Source organism: Mastomys coucha, unplaced genomic scaffold, assembly GCF_008632895.1.
Source record: "Mastomys coucha isolate ucsf_1 unplaced genomic scaffold, UCSF_Mcou_1 pScaffold23, whole genome shotgun sequence".
In the NCBI taxonomy this organism is placed as follows: Eukaryota; Metazoa; Chordata; class Mammalia; order Rodentia; family Muridae; genus Mastomys; species Mastomys coucha.
The window spans coordinates 112,511,223-112,523,246 of NW_022196906.1; the positions used below are offsets into that span (position 1 = coordinate 112,511,223).

The window sequence follows — 12,024 nt, forward strand, 5'->3', positions numbered from 1 at the left end:
TGCCCTCACTGCCCTCACTGCCCTCCCTGTCCTCACTGCCCTCACTGCCCTCACTGCCCTCACTGCCCTGGAGTCTCCTGTTCTCCTCTCTTCACTGCATACACCCTTCTGCTTCTCTTTCTCTTCCATCTCTCCACACTTGCTTGCTTATCTTAGTGGCCCTGAGGCCTCTGAGTGTCTGGGGTTGTCTCAGAAGTGCTGTGCCCAACCCGTGCAGAGCGGCGCCAGTCAGGGGTTGTCTTGGTCTTGCCCTGCCCGCCTGGGCCGTGGGAGCCAATGCCTGTACTTTAGGAGGCATTTATAAATGGGGCTACAATCTCTTTCACATTTCTCTCTCTCTCTCTCTCTCTCTCTCTCTCTTCCTCTCTTTCTCTCTCTATCTGTGTGTCTACATGTGTGAACGTGCGTACACACATGTGTATATGTAGTATGATGTGATTGGAGCATGTGCACATGTGTGATATACACAGGCTGGAGGAGGGTATGAGGCACCCCTGGTCTGTCACTCTCTCCTTCCTTCTCTTGAGACACTGCAGCGAGGCTGGTGCCTTCCAAGGCCTAGCAATCTTCCTGTCAAGGTCACGTGACGTGCCTGGCTTTCTATATAGCCTCTGAGAATTTGAACTTGGGTCTTCATATTTTGCAGTAACTGTTCTTGCCCACAGAGCATTTTCCTAGTTCTGGAGACATGGTGTCTGTCTACATGTATGACAGTCCTTGCAGCACAGCTGAGGTAGACGGTGGGGCCTTGCTAACTGGGCCTAGGCTCTTTCTCTCTGCCAACACCTGCTTAGTCAGTGCTCGACCTCAACTGAAGGACAGGTCCTTAGGGAGATTCACGGAGAGGAGGAGGAGCTCTTGCCAGAGAGCCTGTCGATTCTCCATCCTGACTCCTCATAGCAGCTGTGTGAGACGGATACACTTATTAGCCACTGGCTTTCTGATGAGCCCCACAGAGGGTATTGGATTTGCCCTGAGTAACCACTTTCCTCAACTGCGTTTTGGAAAAAGGCCCAATAAAGTTCCATGGGAAAACCCATAGATACGGAGACTTGCACACACACACACACACACACACACACACACACACACACACATCCTGTGGCATCATCCATCCACACTTACTGCTCTCTTGTCATTAGATACAATAACCATAGAAACAACAAACTGTAGGTGATTCTCCAGCTTCCTTAGAAGCTGGAAACACAGAGTGTGGCCTCCATGGTTTGGGTCAGGGATGCTCTGTCCCCGTGATGTCATCTAAGGAACCCATCCTCAGGTGGGGGTGAGGGGTAGGGAGTGAAGGGGGAGGGTCATTCTCCACACATCCTCCTGGAAGCTAATCGCACAGAGGAGCCACCTGCAGGAGCCCCTGCCTCCCCTCTGGCATGGCTCTCCAGTGTTTTGTTTGGTTGCTGGGTGGAATCCTTGCAGAAAGCTGCTGCGCACATTTGTGGTTAGCGTGGAGCATCTAGTGGGAAGGCGAGGTTGGCAGCTGGAGACGGTGCCTTTGTCAGCACGCACCCTGGCTGGCTTAGCCTTCACAGAGAGAAGCAGTTTCAAGCTCTTTAAATAAAAATGGTGGAGAGAGAAGGAGCAAGAGAGAAACAGCTCTGATCACACTTTTCTAAGCTTGCTATCATGTGTATGATAAAGCCAATGGTTTAAAAGGGAAAGACAATCCTTTAATGACAGATTCTTCCGGGCCTGGATCCTGGACAGAGAGGGCATTGTGTTTAAGAACTGGAGGAAGAAATCAGAAATGAATCTAGGCAAGGACGGGATCGCTTTTCTTTGGCCCCAACTAGTATTATTTCTGCTGGAGAAATTGTGCGATCAGAGCCCGGACTCCTCCCACGTTCCTCGTTCCTCTTCTAACTCATGCCGCCTCCTCGAGGTTACCATGAAAAGTGTTGATTTTAAGATCCTCAGATGCCTTTCTCAATCCGAGCGCCCCCAGGCAAGCCGTGGCGGCCCCTGTGATCTTCCCCTGCCCTAACAGACGCTGCATATAAACCTGGTCAAGCAGAGGTTTCCCACAGTTCCTGGTTTCCATTTACAGTTATTAGCACGGTGCAGACTTATCTTCCCGGCTTTATAGCATAATGGCCTGCAGATGTCAGTGGATAACTTAAGCCTGCGTCGCCACCCCCCAAATGGACCACCCCTCAGTCTCCCCCACTCCAAGCCACAGTACACCCAAGAAACGAGAACCCACAGCAAGCCGCTTCCAATGTTCTTGGCCTCCAGAGCCGAGATGTGCAGCTTCAAAGTACGGGTTTTACTCAGATACACACACATTTGTTTAGACAGAGCCATGTGGGATGTGTGGCGGAGGCTGTTAACAAGCAGTGTTTCTGCAGCGCTGCCTACAGGCTCTGAGCTGTCCTTTGATGCTCACACATTTCCTGTCGGATGCCTTAACAGAAGATGACAAGCCGCCGTCTTAGATCATCTCTGGGACGGTTCCTTGTAGCTATCAGCTGCTGAGGGTAGAGGATATCCTATCTCTTCAGCAGAGCCCGTGGACACGCCCCCAGCCCCACCAGGGCTTCCCCCAGAATGACTCAGTAAGCATCGAGAAAGAAAGGCAGAGTGAGCTCCTGGATGTCTGTGAACGTGGTTCTGTTGTAGGCTTCACTAAACGATAGTTTGCTTCAGGTATCAACTTGATACAAATCTACAGTAACAGGGAAGAGAGAAAATCAACTGAAGAATTGCCTTCATTCGATTGACCTATAGGCACGTCGTTTTCTAAGTTGGTAGGTAATGTAGGAGGGGCCAGCCCACAGTGGGCAGGGCCATCCCTAGTAGGTGGGCCTGGTCTATCTATGAAAGCTGGCCCAGCAAGTCAGAGCAAGCAAGCTGATAAGCAGTGATGGTTCCCCATGGCGTGTACTTCAAGCCCCCGCCTGGACTTCTCTCTCTGATGGATTATAACCTGTTAATGGAAGCATGCTCTTTCCTCCTCAGGCTGCTTTTGGTCTTTTTCTTTGTTTTTCTTTTTAAATCACGGAAACAAAGAAACAAAAACAGAAGTGGACAGAAAAAAGGGCAAAGTTGATCAGATCTCAGAAAATGAGACTTTTCTGGCTCAAGAAGTTTAGTGTCTTTGAAAGGAACTGAACGCAGGAACGCGAATGGACAGCTTTGATGGGACAAGGGCTGGCAGGGTGACACGTATTCTTTTGTTAAAAGTGTCTTTTTACTTTTTTATTATGTGCATTTGGGTATGTCTAGGGGAGGGGCTGTGCAGTGAATTCAGTCACTGAGGAAGCAGAAGAGGGTGCTGGCTCACCCTGAATTGGAATCACAGGCAGTTGCATCCAAATGTGGGTGCTGGGAACCAAACTTGGAGCCCCGGGAAGAACACTGTGCTCTAACCACTGGGCAACCTCTCCAGCCCTGTGTTCTTTATTAAAATGTGTGTGTGCACGTAGACATGTGAGTAATGAAGCTGGAGGACCATTTCAAGCATCATTCTCAGCCACACTGTCTACAACCTTTGACTCGGGGTCTCTGATAGACCTGGAATCCACTGATTAGTGGAGGGGACACCCTTATCCTTGGTTCCCCGCACTGGGATTGCAAACACATCCACCATGCCTAGTTTTTCATGTCAATGCTAGAGCCAGATCTCAGGTTCTTGTGCTTGCAAATCAAGTGCCTTACCGGGTGCCCCAGATCCAACAAATATTCCTGAACTAGGCTGTCTGTTACAATGAAGTTAATGGTGTATAAAGTATGACCTGGTAAAGGAGTTATGGATACGATATGTGGGTTAAGGTCTTTCAGGAGAAGTGGCCGACTTCCTCCCTGTACTTTCTAGGAGGCTCAGCACCATGCAGTTCTAGATTTACCAGGTCAAACTGCTGAGTCATTCCTATGAAGCTCAGGGGTCTGTAGGCCAGGTGTCTGCCTGGAGGGTGAGTTTCCACATGGATGTCTTTCCAGCTGGATACATTAGTGACCTGTCCATCTTAGGGGAAGCAAATGCAATAGTTAGTGTTGTGGTCATAAAAAGATAAAGAAATATAAGAATATTTCTCTAAGCATATAATATAAGCATATGCTCTGGTGGGATTTGGGGGAAGAGGGTGCCTCGGTGGGCCTATGCCAAGGCATCCCTTCTCCCTGAGAGACCAGCCACACAAGAGTATAGCATAGAATAGAGTTCATACAGGGCATAGGAAGGGGAGTTAAGAGGGTAGTAGAGGCAGAAAAAGGCAGAGAGGAGAGAAGAGGGAAGCAGAGGCTAGCCATGGCCACATGGAGAGAGGGGAGAGGAATGGGGGAGAGAAAGGGTAAGAGGCAAGAGAGGGAGGAGGGACCAAGCAGCCCCTTTTACCTGTTGCCAGGTAACTGTGGGAAGGAGCATACTTGGCTGCTGCCAGGTATCTGTGGGGGTGGAGTCCAGACAGAATACCAACATTCCCCTGTTTTGGTTTAGTTAAGAAAAAAAATTAGGAAGAGGTGATGGTGAAGCAGGAATAGGGTCGTCATGATATCTGGCTGCTTCCTGCTGACACTGGGGCGTTGTGTCTCTGGGGAAGCTAGAGGAATGGGTATGGGGATGTTTGTCCAGTCTTAGGAGAGGGGGCTGCTTCCTTGCTGTCCAGGGTCTGTGGATCCATCTGAGGATAGGTCAGAAGAAACAGGTCCAGTAGGAGTGTGTATATGGGAGAGGAGATGGAGCCTCTGGAGGTTGCGTCTCTGGAGCTGTCCTGGGTGTAGTAAGCGCCTGGACTTGACAAGATGTTGAAACACATTATTATAGGTAGAGAATAAGATTAAGTATGACTGGGAGAAAGAAATTTTTTTTATTAAGATGTACAATTGAAACCCAATAAGTAACAGATAGGAGGGAAGGATGCTCCTAGGATCTCAACCAGTTGTGCCTGGCTCAAAGCAAAGGAGCCGTAAAGGGCGAGAGAGATGGCTCAGTAAAGTGCTTGCCTGCCTTGTAATCCCCAGCACTAGCGAAGCGGGTGCACTAGGATTGCTGGATGTGCTGATCAGCCAGACTAGACCACTTGCCTTAAAAAAACAGAACAATAGCACACACACACACACACACACACACACACACACACACATGCACGCACACGCGTGCACACATGCACGCACACGCGTGCACACGCGCACATGTGCACACGCACACGAAAAATAAACCCAGACTTTATTTGTCTTGAACATGTCAAAACCATATATGAGCCAGTGAGATGGTTCAGTTAGGTATAGACATTTGCTGTCAAGCCGACAACCTATAGTTAATCCCTGGGACCTGCAAGGTGAAGGAGAGAACCAGTTCTTTCAGGTCATCTTCTGCCCTCCACATGTCTACTGTAGCCTAAGCAAGCCATGTACACAAATAAATAAATGTAAAAATAAGTGTCTTTAAAGTCAAATGTTAATAGACATTTCGTTGGCACCAAGCCCAGGCAAATTTTTAAATGAAGACGTCTGGCCAAGGCAAGCAAGAATAAGGAAGTGTGTGATCTCCGAGTACCTACTACAGACCCTCTGGCCAAATTCTACCTTTGGTTTCTTTTCTTTCATCAACTTCAGACCCAGTGCCCCAAGGAAGCTGGGTTCCCACAGTCCCCGGTCCTCACTGCCCTCCTGTGACTCCGTGTTTCTATTGTCTGTTTCAGAAGCTGTCTGGGAGGGAGATAAACCCAACCCTGCGGATGTTTGGGCAGTCCATATCAGGGGGCATTGATATGGATGGAAATGGCTATCCTGGTAAGCCGGATGAATGAAGATAGGGGTGTGAGATGAGATCGGCTTTCTGTTTAGTTATCAGTTGTTCTCACAGCCGAATGCGGGCTTTTGCCTGGTGGCTTTGGCTACCATAAGAGACTCCTTGACACAAAGTTTTGCTAAGAAAACCCAAATTCTTGGCAAAATATCTGCTTTCAAATCACTAAAAAGTTTTCCACCAAACACAGATTACAGTAAACTATATAGTCCAATAAAATCATGTCTGCTGTTGCTGAATGATTAAAGCTTAATCACTATTTAATGACATATTTATATATAATAGTATATGCTAGTAACTACAGAAAAATATACATAAACAAGATGAAGTTAATCTTCATGACGTGTAGTCCAAGATTGCCAACATTTTACCATTTTAATGAATAACTAATATAAAAGTTATTAGTGAGTTAATTTTTAAAAATTAGGTCTTCAAAATCTGCCATGTATTTTACACTTCCAGCTCCGTTTCCAGGCCTCCATACCCACATGTGGTTGGCTGCCACTTAAGACAATGTGGCTGTAATTCTTACAGAGTCATTACACAGCCAGCCAGCAGCATTAGGAAGGGCTCCCTGACCACAAGGCTGGGCCTCTGTCACCGTGGCCCCGTGCCAAAGGGCAGCTGGGGCTGCTTTCCACAAGGTTCTGAGTCTGTGAATTCTTGTTCTCAGATGTCACCGTCGGAGCCTTCCTGTCGGACAGCGTGGTTCTCCTCAGGTGAGATGTCTGGCTCTTGCTCGAGGGGCCATGTTCTTCATGAGTAACAGCCAGAGCTTTGCTGGGGAGGGCCGGGATGGATCCTATCAGTGAGCTCTTTCTTTTGTCTGAATCCTTGCAGGCTGAAGGCTCTGCACACACAGGAATGTTCCCTTTATTCTCTGTCATATTCTTTACCACAGAGTTCCAGAGTGTGGGCCTTGACTAGCTTATAGGGAGCCGAGACCTTTCTGGAGCATCTTGACAGAGTTTTGGGTGACCCAAACCCTAATCCTGGGGTTGTTTGCCTTTGGTCATGACCATCCCCTTAGTTGACAGACTATGTAAACATCCTGGTTTCCTTTAAGCATCAGGCACTCAAAGCTCTGGGAAACCCTATCCGGCCAAGGCTTTTATCTTTATAACCAGGATCATCACTCAGTTAGTCCTCAACGGCAGGGACCAGGAGCCTCTTGTCTGTTCACTAGCACAGCAGAGGTGAGGGGCATGTGCTTGTGCCCAAGGCTGCCTGAAGCCCCCTGAGCACCGTCTCTACCGTGCACCATCTTATGTGCTTTGGCCTGTGTGAGGCAGAGGAAGCAGCATTTTACTTTGGAGTGGGAGCCAACAGTTTTGTTAATAACTCGATGGCAGAATGTTCTAAAATAAACTGCTATGGTCTTCGAGCTGGACGGGACCCAGAGCCCACAGAACCCTCCCCTACAGCTGCTTTGAATTTCGTTCCACCTTCTCCAAGCCTCCCTGGAGGGACACGCTCTCCTCTTGAATGACGTACCCCACAGGAAAGAACCAACTGACCACTAGACAGCTCTAAACTTCAAATTGTTGAACCTTGAAGTTAGGCATGACTTGGAGGGCAGGTGGCCTGAGTTCGAGCCCGGCCTCTGCCCTTCTAGGTGGGGCCTCCTGGGCTAGCCCTTTGACCTCTCTGTTCCAGGATTTCTCTCTGCCAAAGACAATAACAGGAGTATTTTCCAGAAGCAGTGGGTTGATAATGTGTAACTAGGAGACAGAGCCTGGTACAAAGAGAAGCCGGTCTTATGTGGGTATGGTTGATCTGCCCTTCTAACATCTGCTTCTTGGTTTGGTTATCACCTGCACAGAAGTCGTGCAGTGAAGATAACAATGAGTCCCCAGAGGCTAAAGCCAAATCTCCCTGGCTCCTTAAACGATCCCCCTCGTGACTCATCTCCACTCTTTTCCTCCCTATTCCCTGGCATGCCGTCTTCCTCCTGGGCAAGACCACAGTGAAGGGCTGTGCTGGGGGGAAGCCGCAGCTGCAGGTACCCTGTGAGGCTTGCATTCCCCTCACAATGACCTGCTGGCTCCTTGTGGTTCTCAGAGTCGCTCTTAGAGGAGACATGTCTCCCAGCTTCTTACGTTTCTCAGAGTCGCTCTTAGAAGAGACATGTCTCCCAGCTTCTTACATTGCAGCCGTCTTGATACCCAGAGCATCTATTTGTTTTTGTGGTTTCTGTTGTTGTTTTTGCTTTTCAAGACAGGGTTTCTCTGTGCAGCCCTGACTGTCCTGGAACTCACTCTGTAGACCAGGCTGGCCTTGAACTCACAGAGATCCACAGCCTTTGATTTCAAAGTGCTGGGATTAAAGGCATTATTTATCTCTTAGGCTTTATCTTTTTTTTAATTGAAAATAAATTCTCTTTCCTATAATATATTCTGATCACTGTTTCTGCTCTCCCATCTCCTTCCAGAGCCTCCCCCTCCCCATCCATCCAACCCCAGGCCTTCTTTCTCTTCCTCTTCTTAGAAAACAGAGAAATTAAAGCAAAACAAAATAAGCAAAAAGAAAACATATCCAGTATTTAAGAAAGAAAGAAAAAACGCAAGAAAAGCAGGCAATCCACAAAACCCACAAAATCGGAAACCATAATAGATAAGTGAAAAATTAAAAAGAAAAGGCTCAAACAAAGTGTTACGGGAGAAAAAAAGTCTCTGAAAATCCCGTCGAGTTGATTTTGCATTGTCATCTGCTGCGGGCATGAGGCCTGGCCTTATGAACGTGTGGTTTATATACATACGCACAGAGACTCTGCTGGGAAGAACTGCTTTCCTCTGCTAGGAGTGAGATAGCTTCTGGGTCAGTGTGGGAGATGATGCCCACTCCCCCCTCAGTGCTGGGACCTCATCTTTCTTCCCCTGTGAGCTCCCAAACCCAAGGAGTTTCTGCTAATCTCTCTGCCCCATGGTACAAACGTTAAAGGAGGTGCCCTCACCATGGACAGGAGACCTCAGACTCCAGCATGGAGCAGAAGGGCCAAGTCTGGTGCGGTGGAATGCCCGGGAGACTGCACATGTAGTAAGGAGCCCATCCCTGGACAACGGTGAGCCCATGTGAGCTTCAGAGGCAGATGGGGATGCCTCCATCATAGGAGTCCATGCCCCCTCCCCAACTCTCCCTGCTTACATACACTTCTTTGTTGACATGAAACTGTGCGTGTATTTGATGTTAGAGACTGGACAGAGAACATGGCAGTCCCGGTCCTGGGTCTTTGATTCTAGCCAGTAAGCCATGTACAAGTAGATGATGATGCAGGTAACCATGGTGAACCCCTCCCATGCACCAGGCTCTACATGAACATTTTATGTACAGTCCAGTGCCTAACCACAGGCATGCATTCAGTAGGTGAGTTCATCATGGCTGAGTTTAACAGTATGAACTTAAAGCAAGCTAAAGCAGCTATGTGGTGCCATCTATGGGACTGCCATCCTAAGCGTGGTCTGTCTTCACCCTTACGCAGCACGACTACATTCATTGCGTGTTTTCTTTCTTTCTTGGATTATAATTTGTACACTGCAAAATGTACCAGTTTGAGCATATATACATATATATACATATACATATATATAGCATATATACATATGTATATACATACATATGGCTCAATGAGCTTTGACTGGTGCGCACACCCATACAAACTACACCACCACCAAGACAAAGTACATTTCTGCCACCCTGCACATTTTTGTATATGGTTAAAAGTTATTTGTTGTTATTTTGTTGGAAAGGCGCGCATTAGGACAACGTTGTGGAATGGATTCTGTCCTTCTACCTTTATGTGGCTTCTGAGAAGCAAACTCAAGTCCCAAGGCTTTCATGTCCAGTGCTTTGTCTGCCAGCCTTCCTATGTTCTCATTGCATCTTTCTTCCGACAGGTGTCTACTGTTGTGGCTTCTGTCACTACAGGTCACTTTCACCTATTCCAGGATTCCATATAAGTGGAGTTACACCATATGTCACCTATATATATTCCATATAAGTGGAGTTACACCATATGCATTCTAACTTTCACCTATTCCAGGGTTCCATATAAGTGGAGTTGCACCATATCCATTCTAACTTCTGAGTTGTTTTTTTTTTTTCACTCCACTCGATGTTTCTGAGATCTGCCCATGTCTTGGACTCACAGGGTGAATTGACTAGGTCTAGCCCTCTAAACAGCGCCATGGCGTGTGTATTGCTGTTGATCTGCCATGGCGTGTGTATTGCTGTTGATCTGCCATGGCGTGTGTATTGCTGTTGATCTGCCATGGTGTGTGTATTGCTGTTGATCTGCTTTTGTGGGTGAAGAACTAGGACCTTTGCGGTGGTGAACTTGGTCATCAGCTTGACACTCCTGGGAAGAGAGAGAGCCTCCGTGGAAGAATTGCTTCCATCTCATTGGCCTGTGAAACGTTTTCCTGATTGCTAATTGATGTGGGAGGACCTGGCCCACTGTGGGCGGTGTCATCCCTAAGGCAGGTGAGCCTGGTCTGAACATGAAAGCTAGCTGAGCAAGCCAGAGGGAGAAGCTGATAAGCACTGACCCTTGGTGGTTTCTGCTTCAAGCTCCTGCTTTAGCTCTCCCTAATTGTAAGGAGTGCTTACAAATTTACCATAAATTGTAAGCCGAAATGAACCCCTTTCTCCCGCTTCTGGATATGGTATTTATCTTAGCAACAGGAAAGCAAATTAAGACAAGCTCTTTAGAAAATTCCAGATGCTGATAAGAGCCGGTAGGAAAACAAAGCAGGCCACATGGTCAGGGGCAACGGTGGTGTCCCACTCAGCAGAAAGGACCAGGTGAGCGTGCCCTGGCAGAGGTGATGCCCAGGGTTAGTGATTGTATTGGCTGGTGCAGCTTTTGGGTATTGTGTGGCAGGGGCCATACAGCTATGGTTGGGGAAGGAGACTGGGGGAGAGTGGGTCTTGGCCGGTGTTTCTGAAGCTGGGCTGCAGACGAGTGAGTACATGGATCCACAGATGGTTAGGGGACAGTGTTTCAGGGAAGTTAGATTTGGAGTTTCTTCTGATTTTTGGGTGAGACAAGCAAAGAGGAATGTGCAAGCCTACAGATAGCTTCTGGGTTTGCTGTAGTTGCAGGCACCGAGGGAGGGATGCACTTGGGATCTGGGGAAGCTTTGAGCTGTGGCTTATATAGAATCTGACTGAGCATCCTCATCTGCAGCATGCAGATGAGCTGCTTGGACAGAGGGAAGCCCAGGGCTGGTTTCATAACTAGCCTTTACCTGCCCCTTCCCTGCCAGGCGAACTGGACCACCACCCTGTGAAAACTGTGCCCTATCCACTCTTATTATTTACCTGGAAGTACGATGTGAAGATTTGAAGATCTGATCTCTCGATCATTGAATAGCACTCTGTTACCTGCTTCTTTGAAGTCTTAAAAGCACTCCTGGCTCTGTCCTCGGGTGACCTCTCACTGCCCCTGTTATCTCGAGGGGAGTTGGGGGTTGGTGAGTGGTAGATGGGGTCCACCCTAGGAGCGTGAGCAGCTCTGCCCTCAGGAAGTTTGCTCGGGGAGGGAGGGAGGGGACTGGACCTGTGTCTGGTGATAGGAGCCTGGTGCTATGCCACCAAACAGCAAAGGAAATGACCAGAGAGGCTTACGAAAGAATTCTCTCCTCATCCAAAAACAACACTTGAAGTGGAAACAAAAAAAAAAAATCCTAGAGACCTGATGTAACAGATGTTGGAAGGAGACAGGCCCAGGAGGGCTTTGCCCAACCTTTGCCAGCATTGCGAGGTGGTTCTTCCTCCCACCCCTATGCTTTAAGAAATAAGACATTTACAAAGCCTTGCCCATTATAACAAGATAATCCATTTATTTTAATCTTCATTTTGTCACGTGGCCACTTACCTGTGCTCAAGTACCATGTGTCCATCTCACATCTTCCCATGCCTTCTTTTTCCCAGAATCCTTTCTGCCTTCTGGATGTCCCATCTTCTATTTCCTGCCTATGCCATAGGCTTTTAAATTGACAGGCGATGCACCCATACAATACACAGGATATTCTCTCTACAGTAGTTCTGTCTGGACGGCTCCTACTGTCTCCTGCTTATGCCATCATGCTCAGCTGAGCTCTCTGGGTTGGGACCCTGCCTTCTTTCTGACCAGCTGATAAAGGGATGGACTCTGGCCTTTCATCTTCTTTTCCATAGCCTGGCAGGGCAGCAGTTGCCAGGGTGTTATTGTAGAAAGGAGCCCAGCGAGCTCTCTTCCTCCCTCCCTCTCTCTCTCTCTCTCT

The 12,024-nt window shown here is 48.1% G+C and overlaps 1 protein-coding gene across 2 annotated transcripts in view; it reads left to right on the plus strand.

Moving 5' to 3' along the window:
• The window catches only part of Itga9 (integrin subunit alpha 9), a 312,929-nt gene that overhangs the window by 73,068 nt on the left and 227,837 nt on the right, over positions 1–12,024 (plus strand). For both annotated transcript variants that reach the window (XM_031345861.1, XM_031345862.1), the window contains 2 exons: positions 5,655–5,745; positions 6,435–6,480. In XM_031345861.1, coding sequence (XP_031201721.1) covers positions 5,655–5,745; positions 6,435–6,480 — 137 coding nt within the window. The remainder of the gene's footprint in view (positions 1–5,654; positions 5,746–6,434; positions 6,481–12,024) is intronic.